This window comes from Monodon monoceros, unplaced genomic scaffold (assembly GCF_005190385.1).
Source record: "Monodon monoceros isolate NGI ecotype Baffin Bay Population unplaced genomic scaffold, NGI_Narwhal_1 Super_Scaffold_6, whole genome shotgun sequence".
In the NCBI taxonomy this organism is placed as follows: domain Eukaryota; kingdom Metazoa; phylum Chordata; class Mammalia; order Artiodactyla; family Monodontidae; genus Monodon; species Monodon monoceros.
Window position 1 is genome coordinate 34,355,407 of NW_021703783.1, and position 19,034 is coordinate 34,374,440.

General features: G+C 40.0%; 1 protein-coding gene across 3 annotated transcripts in view; it reads left to right on the forward strand.

The window, feature by feature from the left end:
* The window catches only part of ANO6 (anoctamin 6), a 211,974-nt gene that overhangs the window by 127,285 nt on the left and 65,655 nt on the right, over nucleotides 1-19,034 (forward strand). For all 3 annotated transcript variants that reach the window (XM_029204419.1, XM_029204417.1, XM_029204418.1), the window contains 4 exons: nucleotides 10,999-11,064; nucleotides 11,857-12,144; nucleotides 12,367-12,480; nucleotides 15,415-15,530. In XM_029204419.1, coding sequence (XP_029060252.1) covers nucleotides 10,999-11,064; nucleotides 11,857-12,144; nucleotides 12,367-12,480; nucleotides 15,415-15,530 — 584 coding nt within the window. The remainder of the gene's footprint in view (nucleotides 1-10,998; nucleotides 11,065-11,856; nucleotides 12,145-12,366; nucleotides 12,481-15,414; nucleotides 15,531-19,034) is intronic.

Consider the following 19,034-nt stretch of genomic DNA (forward strand, 5'->3'; position numbering starts at 1 on the left):
GACAACCTATGCCAAACAACTAGCAAAACAGGAACACAACCCCACCCATTAGCAGGGAGGCTGCCTAAAATCATAATAAGGCCACAGACACCCCAAAACACACCACCAGACGTGAACCTGCCCACCAGAGAGACAAGATCCAGCCTCATCCACCACAACACAGGCACTAGTCCCCTCCACCAGGAAGCCTACACAACCCACTGAAACAACCTTAGCCACTGGAGACAGACATCAAAAACAACGGGAACTACGAACCTGCAGCCGGCAAAAAGGAGACCCCAAACACAGTAAGATAAGCAAAATGAGAAGACAGAAAAACACACAGCAGATGAAGGAGCAAGATAAAAATGCACCAGACCTAACAAATGAAGAGGAAATAGGCAGTCTACCTGAAAAAGAATTCAGAATAATGATAGTAAGGATGATCCGAAATCTTGGAAATAGAATGGACAAAATGCAAGAATCAGTTAACAAGGACCTAGAAGAAATAAAGATGAAACAAGCAACAATGAACAACACAATAAATGAAATTAAAAGTACTCTAGATGGGATCAATAGCAGAATAACTGAGGCAGAAGAACGGATAAGTGACCTGGAAGATAAAATAGTGGAAATAACTACTGCAGAGCAGAATAAAGAAAAAAGAATGAAAAGAACTGAGGACAGTCTCAGAGACCTCTGGGACGACATTAAACGCACCAACATTCGAATTATAGGGGTTCCAGAAGAAGAAGAGAAAAAGAAAGGGACTGAGAAAATATTTGAAGAGATTATAGTTGAAAACTTCCCTAATATGGGAAAGGAAATCGTTAATCAAGTCCAGGAAGCACAGAGAATCCCATACAGGATAAATCCAAGGAGAAATATGCCAAGACACATATTAATCAAACTGTCAAAAATTAAATACAAAGAAAGCATATTAAAAGCAGCAAGGGAAAAACAACAAATAACACACAAGGGAATCCCCATAAGGTTAACAGCTGATCTCTCAGCAGAAACCCTACAAACCAGAAGGGAGTGGCAGGACATACTGAAAGTGATGAAGGAGAAAAACCTGCAACCAAGACTACTCTACCCAGCAAGGATCTCATTCAGATTTGATGGAGAAATTAAAACCTTTACGGACAAGCAAAAGCTGAGAGAGTTCAGCACCACCAAACCAGCTTTACAACAAATGCTGAAGGAACTTCTCTAGACAAGAAACACAAGAGAAGGAAAAGACCTATAATAACGAACCCAAAACAATTAAGAAAATGGGAATAGGAACATACACATCGATAATTACCTTAAATGTAAATGGACTAAATGCTCCCACCAAAAGACACAGATTGGCTGAATGGATACAAAAACAAGACCCATATATATGCTGTCTACAAGAGACCCACTTCAGACCTAGAGACACATACACACTGAAAGTAAGGGGATGGAAAAAGATATTCCATGCAAATGGAAACCAAAAGAAAGCTGGAGTAGCAATTCTCATATCAGACAAAATAGACTTTAAAATAAGGACTATTAAAAGAGACAACGAAGGACACTACATAATGATCAAGGGATCGATCCAAGAAGAAGATATAACAATTGTAAATATTTATGCACCCAACATAGGAGCACCTCAATACATAAGGCAAATACTAACAACCATAAAAGGGGAGATCGACAGTAACACATTCATAGTAGGGGACTTTAACACCCCACTTTCACCCATGGACAGATCATCCAAAATGAAAATAAATAAGGAAACACAAGCTTTAAATGATACATTAAACAAGATGGACTTAATTGATATTTATAGGACACTCCATCCAAAAACAACAGAATACACATTTTTCTCAAGTGCTCATGGAACATTCTCCAGGATAGATCATATCTTGGGTCACAAATCAAGCCTTGGTAAATTTAAGAAAATTGAAATTGTATCAAGTATCTTTTCTGACCACAATGCCATGAGACTAGATATCAATTACAGGAAAAGATCTGTAAAAAATACAAACACCTGTAGGCTAAACAATACACTGCTTAATAATGAAGTGATCACTGAATAAATCAAAGAGGAAATAAAAAAATACCTCGAAACAAATGACAATGGAGACACAACGACCCAAAACCTATGGGATGCAGCAAAAGCAGTTCTAAGGGGGAAGTTTATAGCAATACAAGCCCACCTTAAGAAGCAGGAAACATCTCGAATAAACAACCTAACCTTGCACCTCAAGCAATTAGAGAAAGAAGAACAAAAAAACCCCAAAGCTAGCAGAAGGAAAGAAATCATAAAAATCAGATCAGAAATAAATGAAAAAGAAATGAAGGAAACGATAGCAAAGATCAGTAAAACTAAAAGGTGGTTCTTTGAGAAGATAAACAAAATAGATAAACCACTAGCCAGACTCATCAAGAAAAAAAGGGAGAAGACTCAAATCAATAGAATTAGAAATGAAAAAGGAGAAGTAACAACTGACACTGCAGAAATAAAAAAAAAATCATGAGAGATTACTACAAGCAACTCTATGCCAATAAAATGGACAATCTGGAAGAAATGGACAAATTCTTAGAAATGCACAACCTGCCAAGACTGAATCAGGAAGAAATAGAAAATATGAACAGACCAATCACAAGCACTGAAATTGAAACTGTGATTAAAAATCTTCCAACAAACAAAAGCCCAGGACCAGATGGCTTCACAGGTGAATTCTATCAAACGTTTAGAGAAGAGCTAACACCTATCCTTCTCAAACTCTTCCAAAATATAGCAGAGGGAGGAACACTCCCAAATTCCTTCTACGAGGCCACCATCACCTTGATACCAAAACCAGACAAGGATGTCACAAAGAAAGAAAACTACAGGCCAATATCACTGATGAACATAGATGCAAAAATCCACAACAAAATACTAGCAAACAGAATCCAACAGCACATTAAAAGGATCATACACCATGATCAAGTGGGGTTTATTCCAGGAATGCAAGGATTCTTCAATATACGCAAATCTATCAATGTGATAAACCATATTAACAAATTGAAGGAGAAAAACCATATGATCATCTCAATAGATGCAGAGAAAGCTTTCGACAAAATTCAACACCCATTTATGATAAAAACCCTGCAGAAAGTAGGCATAGAGGGAACTTTCCTCAACATAATAAAGGCCATATATGACAAGCCCACAGCCAACATCATCCTCAATGGTGAAAAACTGAAAGCATTTCCACTAAGATCAGGAAGAAGACAAGGTTGCCCACTCTCACCACTCTTATTCAACATAGTTTTGGAAGTTTTAGCCACAGCAATCAGAGAAGAAAAGGAAATAAAAGGAATCCAAATCAGAAAAGAAGAAGTAAAGCTGTCACTGTTTGCAGATGACACGATACTATACATAGAGAATCCTAAAGATGCTACCAGAAAACTACTAGAGCTAATCAATGAATTTCGTAAAGTAGCAGGATACAAAATTAATGCACAGAAATCTCTGGCATTCCTATATACTAATGATGAAAAATCTGAAAGTGAAATCAGGAAAACACTCCCATTTACCATTGCAACAAAAAGAATAAAATATCTAGGAATAAACCTACCTAAGCAGACAAAAGACCTGTATGCAGAAAATTATAAGACACTGATGAAAGAAATTAAAGATGATACAAATAGATGGAGAGATATACCATGTTCTTGGATGGGAAGAATCAACATTGTGAAAATGACTCTACTACCCAAAGCAATCTACAGATTCAATGCAATCCCTATCAAACTACCACTGGCATTTTTCACAGAACTAGAACAAAAAATTTCACAATTTGTATGGAAACACAAAAGACCCCGAATAGCCAAAGCAATCTTGAGAACGAAAAAAGGAGCTGGAGGAATCAGGCTCCCTGACTTCAGACTATACTACAAAGCTACAGTAATCAAGACAGTATGGTACTGGCACAAAAACAGAAAGATAGATCAATGGAACAGGATAGAAAGCCCAGAGATAAACCCACGCACATATGGACACCTTATCTTTGATAAAGGTGGCAGGAAAGTACAGTGGAGAAAGGACAGCCTCTTCAATAAATGGTGCTGGGAAAACTGGACAGGTACATGTAAAAGTATGAGATTAGATCACTCCCTAACACCATACACAAAAATAAGCTCAAAATGGATTAAAGACCTAAATGTAAGGCCAGAAACTATCAAACTCTTAGAGGAAAACATAGGCAGAACACTCTATGACATAAATCACAGCAAGATCCTTTCTGACCCACCTCCTAGAGTAATGGAAATAAAAACAAAAATAAACAAATGGGACCTAATGAAACTTCAAAGCTTTTGCACAGCAAAGGAAACCATAAACAAGACCAAAATACAACCCTCAGAATGGGAGAAAATATTTGCAAATGAAGCAACTGACAAAGGATTAACCTCCAAAATTTACAAGCAGCTCATGCAGCTCAATAACAAAAAAACAAACAAACCCAATCCAAAAATGGGCAGAAGACCTAAATAGACATTTCTCCAAAGAAGATATACAGACTGCCAACAAACACATGAAAGAATGCTCAACATCATTAATCATTAGAGAAATGCAAATCAAAACTACAATGAGATATCATCTCACACCAGCGAGAATGGCCATCATCAAACACTCTAGAAACAGTAAATGCTGGAGAGGGTGTGGAGAAAAGGAAACACTCTTGCACTGTTGGTGGGAATGTGAATTGGTTCAGCCACTATGGAGAACAGTATGGAGGTTCCTTAAAAAACTACAAATAGAATTACCATATGACCCAGCAATCCCACTACTGGGCATATACCCTGAGAAAACCAAAATTCAAAAAGAGTCATGTACCAAAATGTTCATTGCAGCTGTATTTACAATAGCCTGGAGATGGAAACAACCTACGTGCCCATCATCGGATGAATGGATAAAGAAGATGTGGCGCATATATACAATGGAATATTACTCAGCCTTAAAAAGAAACGAAATTGAGCTATTTGTAATGAGATGGATAGACCTAGAGTCTGTCATACAGAGTGAAGTAAGTCAGAAAGAAAAAGACAAATACCGTATGCTAACACATATATATGGAATTTAAGAAAAAAAAATGTCATGAAGAACCTAGGGGTAAGACAGGAATAAAGACGCAGACCTACTGGAGAACGGACTTGAGGATATGGGGAGGGGGAAGGGTGAGCTTTGACAGGGCGAGAGAGAGTCATGGACATATACACACTAACAAACGTAGTAAGGTAGATAGCTAGTGGGAAGCAGCTGCATGGCACAGGGATATTAGCTCGGTGCTTTGTGACAGCCTGGAAGGGTGGGATAGGGAGAGTGGGAGGGAGGGAGACGTAAGAGGGAAGACATATGGGAACATATGTATATGTATAACAGATTCACTTTGTTATAAAGCAGAAACTAACACACCATTGTAAAGCAATTATACCCCAATAAAGATGTTAAAAAAAAAAAAATGTCTGTTCAGGTCTTCTGCCCATTTTTAAATCAGGTTGTTTGTTTTTTTCTTTTTTTGATATTGAGTTGTATGAGCTGTTTATATATTTTGGATATTAACCCCTTGTTTGTCTCATTGCTTGCAAATATTTCCTCCCATTCCATAGGTTGTCTTCTCCTTTCATTGATGTGTCCTTTGCTGTACAAAAGCTTTTAAGTTTGATTGGGTCCCATTTGTTTGTTTTTGCTTTCATTTCTTTTGCCTTGGGAGACTGATCTAAGAAGATATTGGTGTGATTTATGTCCAAGAATATTTTGCCTATATTCACTTATAGGAGTGTTATGGTGTCATATCTTATATTTAGGTCTTTAAACCATTTTGAGTTTATTTTTGTGTATGGTTGAGGGGATGTTCTAATATCATTGTTTTACCTGTAGCTGTCCAGCTTTCTCAGCACCAGTTGTTGAAGACACTGTCTTCTCCATTGTATATTCTTGCCTTCTTTGTCATAGATTAATTGACCATAAGTTCATGGGTTTATTTCTGGGTTCTCTATTCTGTTCCATTGATCTGTGTGTCTTTTTCTGAGCCAATACCTTGTTGTGTTGATTACTGTAGCTTTGTAGCATAGTCTGAAGTCTGGAAGGGTTATACCTCCAGCTTCATTCTTTTTTCTCAGGATTGCTTTGGCAATTCTGGGTCTTTTGTGGTTCCATATAAATTTCAGGATTATTTGTTCTAGTTCTGTTAAAAATGTCATGGATATTTTGATAGGGATTGCCTTAAGTCTGTAGATTGCTTTGAGTAGTATGACCATTTTAACAATATTAATTCTTTCTTCAGAGAATGAAAAGAATATACATCCATCAGATATCAAAGAAAGTAGTCTGAGGACCAGGACAATGTAGTGGTATAAAGAGTCAAGAAGAGGGAGGGCTAAATGACTCATATTTAAGATCCATTTCCTGGAGTTCTGGTAAAATGATGTCATTGGTATCCCATTAGAGGGATTAAGATGTCGCTGGGTGCACATTGTGGAAGCCAAGTGATTGGGGTTGCTTATTTTTGTTCTGATGTTTGATATTAAAAGAGGTGAGCCTCTAAGGCTTAGAAGGTAGAGAGGATTTTTTTTTTTTTAAGGAATAAAAGAGGTTGAGCGTATTTGAAAGCAGAGAAAGAAGGTAATGTTGGCTGACATGTCTGCAGAGCTTGTGTGTCAAGCCTCATGCTGAGGACTTTATACCCATGATCACATTTAATCCTTAAAAAAAAAAAAAAACCTCAAGATGAAGGTATTTCCTTTACCACCTTTGAGATGAAGCCACTGATACCTGCAGAGTTTATTTGCCCAACATCACAGAGCTAGCAAATGGCAGAACCAGGATTTGAATTTTTGCTTGGAATCTTAACCATTATGCCCAGGAGTAAAAGGAAGACCAATACTACAAGAGCTAAGAGGCAACTGGTAGACTAAAATCGAGAGGATAGAGTCCTATGAAGGTGATAAGGAGTTATGACCTCAACTAGAAATCCCACAGAGGAGGAACTATGTCTAACTCGCACTATGTGGCTTGTCACGGTCATGGTGGATGCAGCTGATACAACCGAGACAGGAGTAGTTTGTGTTTGGTATGTGTGATGACAGAACTGACCTCTCATGGGGCCGGTTCCTTCCAGGTTCTCTGAACTGGCCCCCCTTTGTCATCTCATAATTCAGACTCCTAGGGGTCAGGAAGCCTCTTCCGGTTCTGGATGCCCCAGAGCTATCTGGTGCTAGCACATTCCAGAATTAAACTGTATCTGTCCTTCTCTGTCATGTCCTATAATGCCTGTAAGTAAAAGTTCATGGAGCACTTGGGGGTGGGGGGCCCCTCAGGAAAGAGGAGCCCAGTTGCTGCACTGCAGTGATCTGTATTCCTCAGTCAGTCCCCACATAACAGGCAGCCATCCACCCACCATCCACTCAACTTATTCATTCTTTCACCAGACATTTTTTGCCTGTTTATTCTACTTTAGGCCCATTCTAAGTGCCAAGGATATCGAGATCAAAAGACAGGCATCTCTAGGGGCGGCAACGGTAACTGAAGAGCAGCCAGGACTGAGGCAGGATTTCATATTCTTAAAGATGGGAAACATTTAAGGTGTTTGTTGGCTAAGAGCAATGAGGATAAAGGACTGAAGAGAAGAAAAGATATTGCCAAAGCAAGCTCAGGAAAGATAGGAAAAGGGAGTAATCTCCTGACACCGGAAGAGAGATGGTGTCTACCTATGAGAGGTAGAGAGAAAGGCATGTGCAGGACTTTGCGTGAGCGGCTGCATTTGTCTGAGGAAGGAGGCGACGGCACTTGCGGAGTTTGGGAGTGAGGTGTGGAATGCGACGAGCACCTTCAAAGTTTGGAACCGCTCCCCAGTGGAGGAGGGGGGCAAGGAAGGAGACAGCTGTGCCTCATGGTGGCCTGTGATGGGAACCATGGAATTCCAGTAAAGCCAGTTAACACAGTTTTGTGGTTTCTCGCTACCAGCACTTCATTGTTCACACACCCATTAAGCCACAGGAGAAGCCCCTCTTTTGAATGATTCTCCTAGTCTTCTAACTAGAAGGACGTTTGTTCATAAGAACTAAAATCCTTGGGTCTGAGCCTTCACGTCCTAACAAATTATTCCTGACTCCTAGAGGATACAGAAGACAGTTGGATTCTGCTTATGACCTGCTAGTGAGGTGATCTGGGTTGCCCCTTGTACAGCCTCAGGCTGAGTCATCTCCCTGGAAAGAGAGGAAGTCAGAGTGTCCGGTCTACACAGAACACCCCTCCCTCCACTGCACAGTGATTTCGGTTTTAGGCTAACAAGTGTTCCCTAGTTCGTGGTTACTCCTTTAGGATTCTTACTGGCAACAGAAATGAGCTCTAATTTAAGCAGACAAAGAGTTTATCAGGAGAATGTTAGGGGGCTCACAGGTTCATTGGAAGGCTTGGACAAACAAGCCTGGAGACGAGACTGCCAGGGGCAATGCCCCAAATCCCACTACACAGCTGGTCTGGAAGAAAGCTTGGTTGCTCCCCGGGGCCCAGAGCTGCTTCTGGCGCCACTGACCAGCAGTGCTCCCCAAAAGTTCCTGCCAAAACCTCTGTCACTGCTGTCTCTGGAACAGATATCCGCTCTCCCAGCTGCCCCAGAACGGGTTCTGTGTGGCCTGACTTCTTTGCATCTCTAGCTTCTGACTCAGAGTCTATAGTGGGTGGTCTGATTAATAGCGCCTAGCTCATGTGCCAGTAGCTGAACTTCATGGGAGACAAAGAACGGGAGTGTTTCTGTTTTTATCTGCTGTAGGGGACGTGGGCTCTGCTGGGAGTTAAAATGTTGAGTGGCCAAAAAGAATGACAGATGTCCATTACAGTGCCGTAGACCCATGAATGCGTGTTCCAGTCCTTCTGTATTGGGGAAAATTCTAGGTCACTGAACGCTGAGTTTCTCTGTAGTTCCTCTACAGCAGACTATTTCAAATTCTTCTTTGAATCTTCAGCACTTTGAAGGATACTCTCAGGAAATGTTTGTAGAACAAATTAATACATGTTTGTTGAGTATATTCTTTCAACAAACACATATTGGGCATATACTCATGCCAAGCACTTTGTCAAGCGTTGTTTGAAGGATCAGAAAAGCTTTTACACAGTAGTAAAGAAAGAAGCCCTCAGGAACAAGGACTGGGCTGCCATGCAGGAATCACAATATAAGGATTTGGGTCTAAGGTGAAGAAATACTGCTTGGGTACAAAGCAGGGTGGGTCTGAACCAGCTTCCCAGTTGACGTTGGGGATATGGTGGATGTGGGGTGGAGAGGGCTGAGAAACATAGCAGGGTGGATTGCAGAGATGGGGAATGGGAGACTGGCAGAGTGGATGGCCACCTGCTGGGAACAGAATGGGAAAGCGGCACCTCCAGGCCCCCTGGCTCTCATCTCACTGGGCTTTTCTAGGCAAGTTTGGCTTGTTCACTTATAGCACTTGCTGGTTTTTCTCTAAGTGACTATTCTGTGCTCAAGTTGTAACAATTAAGTGTGTTATATTTGTAAAGCTCTTAGAACAGTGTCTGGCACAGTAAGTACTATATAACTATTCATTAAATATATGAAAATAAAGCAATATTCTGTTTCTAATACTTCCACAAAGTATGTTAGGGATTCTGCTGAGACTCACATTTAGTCAAATGCTAGGTGTATTTTTTCACCTTTGACCTTTTACATAAGCACCTACCTTACATTTGTTAGGAGCTTTTCATGTTCTAGGCACTGTCTGTAGCACCGCAGCTCAGCACCCCCTCTGCCCATTCACAGTTCGCAAATCTTGAGTGTTGCTCCCTGGGCAGAGTGCCCTGACTGTCTGACCCACTGGATTACCTAGACATTGACCCAGTAATTCTTCTCTATCTTGTTGAACACTGAAGTTAAAAACTGAAATAAATGCAGCTTTTTCAGTTGTCTTCAGTGGGAGAATTGGTCCAATTCACCTCTTGTGATTATTAAAGATGGAAATTCTAGTTGATGTGGTTTAAATCATATAATCCTCATGAGAACCTCAGAAGGAAGCCAGTGAAGTTTCCTCCATTCTACAGATGAGGAAAATGAGGCAAGGGAGTTTAGGTTTCCTGCCAAGGGTCAAAGAACTAATAGGTAATGGCATCAGATTTGAACCCAGGCAGGCTGGTTTCAGACCCTGTGTGGTTAACCTCTATGTCCACTCATTTTCTTCTTTTCATAAAGCAGCATAACTCCTTCATCATCAAAAGCATTCTTTTCAAAGGTCAAATGAGTCTCTACATTTACATGCTTCCCTTACAAGTTAGGACACAGCTTAGCAAAAGCCTAGCCAGATAGAACTTAATATTAATAAATAAGGTGTATCCTGTATCTTTTTAAATGGTCGTGCAATATGGACAGATATATTATCAATTAATTAGTTGTGTAGATTTAGGTGTTTTTTATAGCTTCAGAAACATTTCATTCTTGCAGAGAGAAAAATTTATTTGCATTTTGCCAAAATTGTCTGTATTTTTAAAATTGAATTTGGTCAAGGCATGCAAAGATGAAATATACACATCCAAAACTGAACTGTCTGAACGTCTGGTATAGAAACATAATTTTAATAACATACACTGTCAGATCTGGACTGTAACTCTGGTAAATGACATCAGTGAATGGGACTCCAAAAACTCTTATTTGTGTGCAAAACCTCTCATTAGCCAAAAAAGGTCCTTGGAATTGTGCCAGAGCCAGAGACTTTTATGCACTTCAAATGGCCATAAACTCACAGGGACAACCAAGGGTCTTCCAGAGTGCCGAGAGAATCCAGTTACTCTCCACAGCATTCCATCTGAGGAATCCTAACCCACAGTCACCAATAGCCAGAACACCTTCACTGCTTCTGTGCTCTTTTGAGCACATGTGTCTCTTCATCGGGTTCAAATGGGTTTGTTGTTTATTTTTTAATAAAAACAAACAAACAAACAACTTTTTGTTCCCTTGGTAAAACTGAAGGCCTAACGTATTCTCCAATTCCTTTTGACAGAGGAAAAGACGAGCATATGAATCTAACCTCATCTGTGACGGCCTGCAGCTAGAAGCAACCAGATCGGTAAGTGTCAGACCCTTCCCAGCCGCTGGCTGCCCATTGCTGCTGGGAACCCCCATGTCACTCGGGATGCTGGGATGGCATTCGAAACGTGTAACCCCAGCCGTACCTTAGCTGTCAGCTGGGAAGGGAGTCGATCAAAATCTGCATTATAGAATATACATTTGTTTCTCATAAAAGCCAGCAGATCTTTTTTAATAGCCAAAGAATGTAATAATAAATCCATATAAATGTGTTTATTCAAGAACCTTTCTGAAGATTTTTTTCATTATACAAACAGTAGTTTACCAAAAAAAAAAAAATAGAAAATGTAGGAATAGTGGAATCTGTACCTTAATTATCCATAAATAATCTTACAGTTCTTCTAAACATTTTTTTGCTCAGATGTATATATTTTCTTCCCTTCCAGAAAGGAAAATTATTATTTACAATTTTTAAATTTGCTTTTTTCCCTTTATTATATAGTAAATGCATTTCTATATCAATAAATATAATTCTTTTAAATTCTTTTTAATGGCCATGTAACATGACATTGAACAGATATATAATAAATTAAACAGTCTTCTTCTAGGTTTAAGAAATTAAAAAAATTGTTATTACAATAACACTGCAGTGACTAGTGTTTTTATGTTTACTTACTAATTTGGACTAAAAATTAACACGTTTGCTTTTTTTCATCTAAAATATTGGTAATTTTATGAAAGAACTATGCAACATAAAAAGAAATCTGTGTTTTAAAACTGTGAAAATAGTTGGTTTGGTTTTCTGGTTTGTGTTTTCATTCTTCCAATATAGCTTTTGGATGACAAGCTTGTATTTGTAAAAGTACATGCTCCATGGGAAGTGCTATGTACATATGCTGAGATAATGCACATCAAATTGCCTCTGAAACCCAATGATCTGAAAACCCGGTCCTCAGCCTTCGATAATTTTAATTGGTTTACCAAAGTCCTCCAAGTGGATGAAAGTATCATCAAGCCAGAGCAAGAGTTTTTCACTGCCCCATTTGAGAAGAACCGCATGAATGACTTTTACATTCAAGATAGAGATACATTCTTCAATCCAGCCACCAGAAGCCGCATTGTAAGTCTAAACCCAATTTAGCTGCTGTCGTTAGGTGATTTAGAACCTGCTGTTGGATGATTAGTGGTTTAGTTTGGCTGGTTTGGTTTGGTTTCTAAAAGCTGCCCCAAAAAAAAGAAAGAAAAGAAAAGAAATATGCCTACAGATTCCTGTTAGGATAGTAAACAGTGATTGGTTAGTTACACTGTATAAAACACCCACTCTGTTTTGGAATCTTTTTAGGTTCACTTCATTCTTTCTCGGATCAAGTATCAAGTAAGGGACAACGTTAAAAAGTTTGGGATTAACAAACTCGTAAGCTCTGGGATCTACAAGGCAGCTTTCCCTCTCCATGATGTAAGTCAAACAGCAAAAATGAAATAAAATATCTAATGTGTACTCCAGTGTTAGTAGGGAAGGGCTAACTTCTTGACCTCGTTTCTTCCTTGGTAAAATGAAGACAACGTATTGCAAGACTACAAGCTCATTTAGGGCAGGAACCATGTTGTATTGTTTAATGCTGAATCCCAGGCACAGGGAAGCCCCTCAGTTTAAATGAGTGAGTGAATGAGTCAATGAATGAATGAATGCACAAAGAAAGGAATGAACAGTAGCTTACCCATAGTTAATGTGTGGAGTGTGTAGATTAGCAGTTAAGAGCATACACTCAGGCTGAACTACCTGCTGTGCCACGTCCTAGCTGGATGATCTTGTGAAAGTCATTTAGCCTCTCTGTTCATCAATTTCCTCAACAATAAAATGGGGGTAATAATGGTACCTACCTCGTAGAGTTGTTATGAGTAGTGGTCCCCAACCTTTTTGGCACCAGGGACCGGTCTCATGGAAGACAATATTTACACGCATGGGGGGGCGGGGATGGTTTAGGGATGATTCAAGGGCATTACATTTACTGTGCACTTTATTTCTATTATTATTACATTGTAATACATAATAAAATAATTACACAACTCACCATAATGCAGAATCAGTGGGAGCCCTGAGCTTGTTTTCACTTGCCACTCACTAACAGGGTTTTGTGAGTCTGCAAGCAATTGATTTATTATGGTCTCTGTGCAGTCAAACCTCTCTGCTAATGATAATCTGTATTTGCAGCCGCTCCCCAGCGCTAGTATCTCCGCCTCAGCTCCACCTTAGATCATCAGGCATTAGATTCTCATAAGGAGTGCGCAACCTAGACCCCTCGCATGCGCAGTTCACGGTAGGGTTCGAGCTCCTATGAGAATCTAATGCCACCGCTGATCTGACAGGAGGTGGAGCTCAGGCAGTAATGCAAGCGATGGGGAGTGGCTGTAAATACAGATGAAGCTTGGCTCGCTCACCTGCCAGCCATTCACCTCCTGCTGTGCGGCCAGGTTCCTAACAGGCCATGGACTGATACCAGTCCGTGGCTCAGGGGTTGGATACCCCTGGTTATGAGGGTCAATTAATCCACGTCAATGTTAGAACGGTTCCTGGCATATAATAAGTACTATTTATCTGTCAGCTATTTTCATAAGCACTGACAGATATTATTATCAACCAGAAAAGTATTGGCTCTTTGTAAGAAAAATACATGTTAGACCATTTCATTTGTCATTTTCTGTAATACAGGCTTTTTCCCCTCTGAAATACCATTTTCAAACTGTGCCCTGGAATATCACAGGGCTTTTAAACAAGCGTCTTGTCAGGGTTCTTGTCACGATGGCGATACAGCAGAGTGTTGACATTTTTTAAAGACTATGTACTGAGATGACAGCAACTCCTCAAACTCAGGAGCACTTCTCTAGCTGGTAACATCACTCATGAAATGAAAATTTTAAAATGTGACTGCTCTAGACCCTTAATGATTCCATAAATGCAAGGATATTATATCTAAGCTTTTAAAATAAATTCTGTCATTGAAATAAAATACTATATTATGTTGCACTGTTACTCTGTTACATTCGCTGTCAATTTATCTGAATCTCTAAGACCAAAGAAAGCAAAGACTGAGACTGATAATTGCTACTGTGTAATTCATGTATTTGTAGATAAAGACAATATTGAAATGTACTGTATAAGATAATAAAACTAGGACAATAAATAGCTTCTTCATACACATGCATAAATAGAGAACAGGGAGCTGGGTAGAGAAGCAGAAGCTGAGCTTCCTGGCTAAGACAACCAACACAGCAGTCCAGCCCTACAGCCCATATGCTTTATATTTGTGCCCGAGCAAAATTAACAATGAGAGCATGACATGAACTTTGGGGACACTTGCAAATAGCCATCATGATTATTAATATGGGATGCCAAGTTTCTATAATATTCAGTTGACATCTACCCCAGTTCTTTTCCCCTAAAGCCTCTTGTAACTGCACTAGTCCCATGTCCAGGCTAAGGAATGATCTTGTGTGGTGTTTGGAAAGGAAGTAAGAGGAGGTCAGGACCCATGTTAAGGCTTTAATACTAATACTTTTCTGGTTGATAATAACATCTGTCAGTAATTATGAAAATAGCTGACAGATATGTAGTACTTATTATATGCCAGGGAGTATTGTAACATTGACATGGATTAATTGATCCTCTTAACAGCTCTATGAGGTAGCTGTTATTATGATCCCTATTTTATTGATGAGGAAATTGATGAATGGAGAGGCTAAATGACTCTCACAAGGTCATCCAACTAGAAAGTGGTGGAGCAGGTGTTTCTGGTTCTAGTACAGGTGGAAGGAAAGTGAGTCAGGTTGAATTTAAGCAGAAGCAGGAAGTTTGGTTTCTTGAACAAGCTAAACGTATAACATCATGTCAGGCTTTTTTGTTGTTTATATTCTATGTGTGATCACAGAATAACTGCTGAATTGTGGGGCAAAAAGCCTGGGTTTTAGAATTGACCCTGCCACTAACCAGCCAAGGCCCTGGTTTCCCCAGGTGTCCAAGGAGGGGCTGGATTCTCAGGTCTTCCTCCAGTGTAGCAGTTTGGGCCCTTAAGCAGCCCAGTTTTTCATTGTTTAGGACTGGCCCATTTACAGGACATTAAGTATCTTCAGGGCTCTCACCAAATACCGGTGGTGGCCCCCAGGATTCTAACAACCAAGCATTCCTTTCCACCCACATTCGCAAATGGTCCTCCAGGGGTAAGTATCACCCCTGGTTGAGAATTACTAAAAATTACATGGTATTTTCATCCCTTCCAGCAAATAAGGACCCCTTATTTACAAATGACTGTGAAGTGTTAGTACCACATTTAATCAACAGAACACATGAACACGTGGCGATTGTGATGCTCATTTGTTTGCTTCTGCTTCCCAGTGCAACTTCAGCAGTCCGTCAGAGGACCTCAGCTGCCCCAATGAACGCTACCTTCTGTACAGGGAATGGGCTCATCCTCGAAGCATATACAAAAAGCAGCCCTTGGATCTTATCAGGTGAGTTGTAGCAAGCACTCCAATGAGAAGGGCTCAGGGTTCCCCTCGTGGCTTCTAAATGTGACAGTCCTCCAAGAGTACTGCTAACCAGTGGAATTCACCTGCAGCCCTGAGCTTCATTGCCCAGAGTTTTTATTGAGGCTTCATTACCTAGGCATGATTGATTGAGCCATTGCCCACATGGCTCAGTCTCCAGCCCCTTCTTCTCCTGTTGGTTCTGCAATATCATATGGCTCCAATCACATGGTTGGTCTTTCTGGCATGGCCAGTCTCCATCCTGAGTCATCTCATTGGCACAAACCATCTAGGGTCCACCATGAATAACAAAGTCATTCCTATCTTGGGAAATTCCAAGGCATTTGAGGTTACCTCCGAGGAACTGGGACCAAATACCCACCAAATTCTTCATTAAACAGTAGTAAATATTAGATTTAGCTTAAATTGTATGATAAGAGATACCAGTTTTCACTGCTTTCCTGTATCTGCTATTAGGTACCATTTCCGTCAGCATATGAATTTAATGTCTAGTTCAGCGTTTGTGTTCTGAAAGCACCAATGTTGGCTACTTTCCAGAAGCTTATGTTGTTTGGGCAAGGCTACTGGAGAGAGAGAGATCAAGAACAGCTAAACAAACAAAAATAAGCAAATAAGTGAACAAAATTTCTGATTGAAATGAAGAAAATAACACAGTGATAAGATGGGGAGAGGTGGAGTGAAGCGAGTCTAGAAAGTTATCTTTGAGTAGGTGGCATGTGAGCTGAGATTTGTCTAGTGAAAAGGAGCCAGTACTTTGAGGATCTGGAACAAGTCATTCTAGGAAGAGAGGCAGCTGGTACAGTGGCCCCGAGGCACAAAAACACTTGGCAAGTTTGAGGAAATTGTGAAAACCATTGCTAAGGAGAAAGAGAAAGATGAGACACACGGTTAGAAGGGTATCAGGAGCATGGAAAGGAGTGTAGACAAGTGTAGTGAGAAGCTGTTGTAATATTTTAAGCATTCAAGTAATTTTATCTCGCTTACATTTTGCAAAGATAGTGTAGAGGTTGGGTTACAGGGGGCACAGGAAGCAGGGGCGAGCCGGTAGGAGGCTAGTAGCATGAGCCAGATGAGAGATCGTGGGAGCAGGTGTAGAAGCGTTTGGGGATTCGGGTTGACAGGACATGGTTATGGGTTGGATGTGGAGGGTGAGGAGAAGAGGAGGGTCAAGGTAGCCCCCGGTGGCCCTGGAGCCAGGTGCCTGTTCTTTCTATGAAATCTCAGTGCCCGTCCACCTGAACCTGGGGAAAGCCTCTTAACCTTAAAAGTGAGAGTTTTAAAACACTGAAGAATTTTCGTTTTGTTTTACATTTTATTAAGGGAAATTTCAGACATATACAAAAGCAGAGAGAATAGTACAGCAAGTCTGCCTACTATGTCTGTCACCCACCTCCAAACATTATAAACTCCTAGTCACTGTTATTTCTTGTTTATCTCTACCTCCTACTGGGTCATTTTGAAGAAAATTCCAAATAGTGTAACATTTCGTTAGTAAAATGACAAGGTCTCTTAAATACAACCAGAGTACTCCTTTTGTTTAAAGTCATGAAATAATCAGTATTCATGTTTTCCTGATTATCACAAAAATATGTTTTTTTAACAGTTTTCTGGTTGTAATCAGGATCCAAACAAGGTCCAGATATTGCAACTAATATACCTCTCAAGTGGCTTCTAATCTATAATTTTCCCGTTTCCTTTTTGTTTTCTTTGCAGTTGTTGAGGGGCTTCTCTATTCTCTATTTGGCTGATTTCATTCTCCCCTGTGGTGTTAGACTTGTTTCTCTGTCCTATGTATTTGCCTTAGTTAAGTCATTTGATCCTCATCTAAAAGTTTGATCTGATTGAGGTTCGACTTTGTGCAAGAATACTTGTGTGGGTTTTGTACTTCTGTCAAAAGGTACATAGTGTCCATTTGTCTCTCTCGTGACGATAGCAGCCATTAATGAATGTTGCATATTTCATTTGGTCATACTCTCATTTCTTCCTTCATTTATTAGCTGGATCAGAATTATGAAGAGGCACTGTGTCTCATTAACTCGAGTTATCCTGTAGAATAAAATTTTGAAAGAGGATGTTTGTACACATGTCAGTATTTGAAGTTGATATTTATAAGAGGGTTCCCTTCCATTATTTTCGTTTTATGTTAAACCTATAGCATGTGATGGCAGGGTGATAGGTTTGATGGCTTTTTAATCATTCTTTATGGGTTTTTGTTTGGGAGCAGGGATTCTGTAAAGAAAACAATTTCCCCATGATTTTAAGTATCTTTTGCTAAAATACATTTAACTATTCCCTGTCCCTGGTCCACATGTTCCCTTTGTTGCTTCCCATTAGTAACCCCTTCAGCGCTCAGGCTGTTAAACCTTCATCGCTGGTTCCCAGGGGTTAGCAGAGGGAAAATGAACTCTTTCCCAAACAGCAAACCAAACAAACCAGAAAGAACAACCTGGAGGAAACAGACTTTGCCCCGGAAAAAAAAAGCAAAGTTTCCCTCAGCGCTCTCTCTGAGTGCTAAGATGTGGTATCCACAGTACAAGGACAGGATTCTATTTTTAAAAAGAGAAAGAAAGAAAGGATTATTCTCAGAATAAAATGCAGCTCTTAGGAATTAAAAATGAACAGAACAGAAAAAACCCCAACAGCCGTGTTAAAAAATGAAGTTGAAGTAATTCTGCAGAACGTAGAGCAAAAATATAAAGGAACAGCGGGAAAATGGGGGAAAAGATAAAAATTTAAAAATCAGTCCAGGATGTGCAATGAACAAATAATAGGAATGCTAAAAATAAGGACAGAGAAAATGTAAGGAGGAAATCAGATAAATATATCATGACAAGTACCTGTAGAACTGTATTGAAGAACTGAGCGCCCTGAGTCTCTGGATGGACAGAGTACTCAGAGCCCAGCCCAGAGAATGAACAGGGAGCCATCAAGCCACTGCAACGTGACCTCTCAAATACTGCAGACAGACAGAAGATCCTACGAACCTCCAGAAAGAAAAACAGGTTTCATATGAAGGAGCAGGACTCATAATAGCACTGAATTTCTCAACAACAACACTGCAACCTACAAGAAAAGAGAGCAAGAATTTCATATTTCTGAGGAAGGTGCTTTTTTTAACTCACGGTCGAATGCAGTTATGGCCAAACTGTTCATTAGGTGTGAGGAATTTTCACAATTTAAATGGGCAAAGTAATGGAGGAGGTACTCCACCAAGAAGAAGACGTGGATTCAGTAAATGGGGATTCCCAACCCGAGAGAGGGACAGGGCGATCCCAGGTGACAGCTCTGTGGCAGGACTAGCAAGTCATTAATCCAGGTGGCAGGAGCTCTGAAGAGATTGAGTCAAGGACATGAAATTGATAGGCTACCTCATGTGTTAGAAAGTAGTGAGAAAGTTACACATTAAAGGAAAGTCTGGGGTTGAATTGTTGATAAGTACACAGAAAACTAAGCAATGAACCAGCAAGA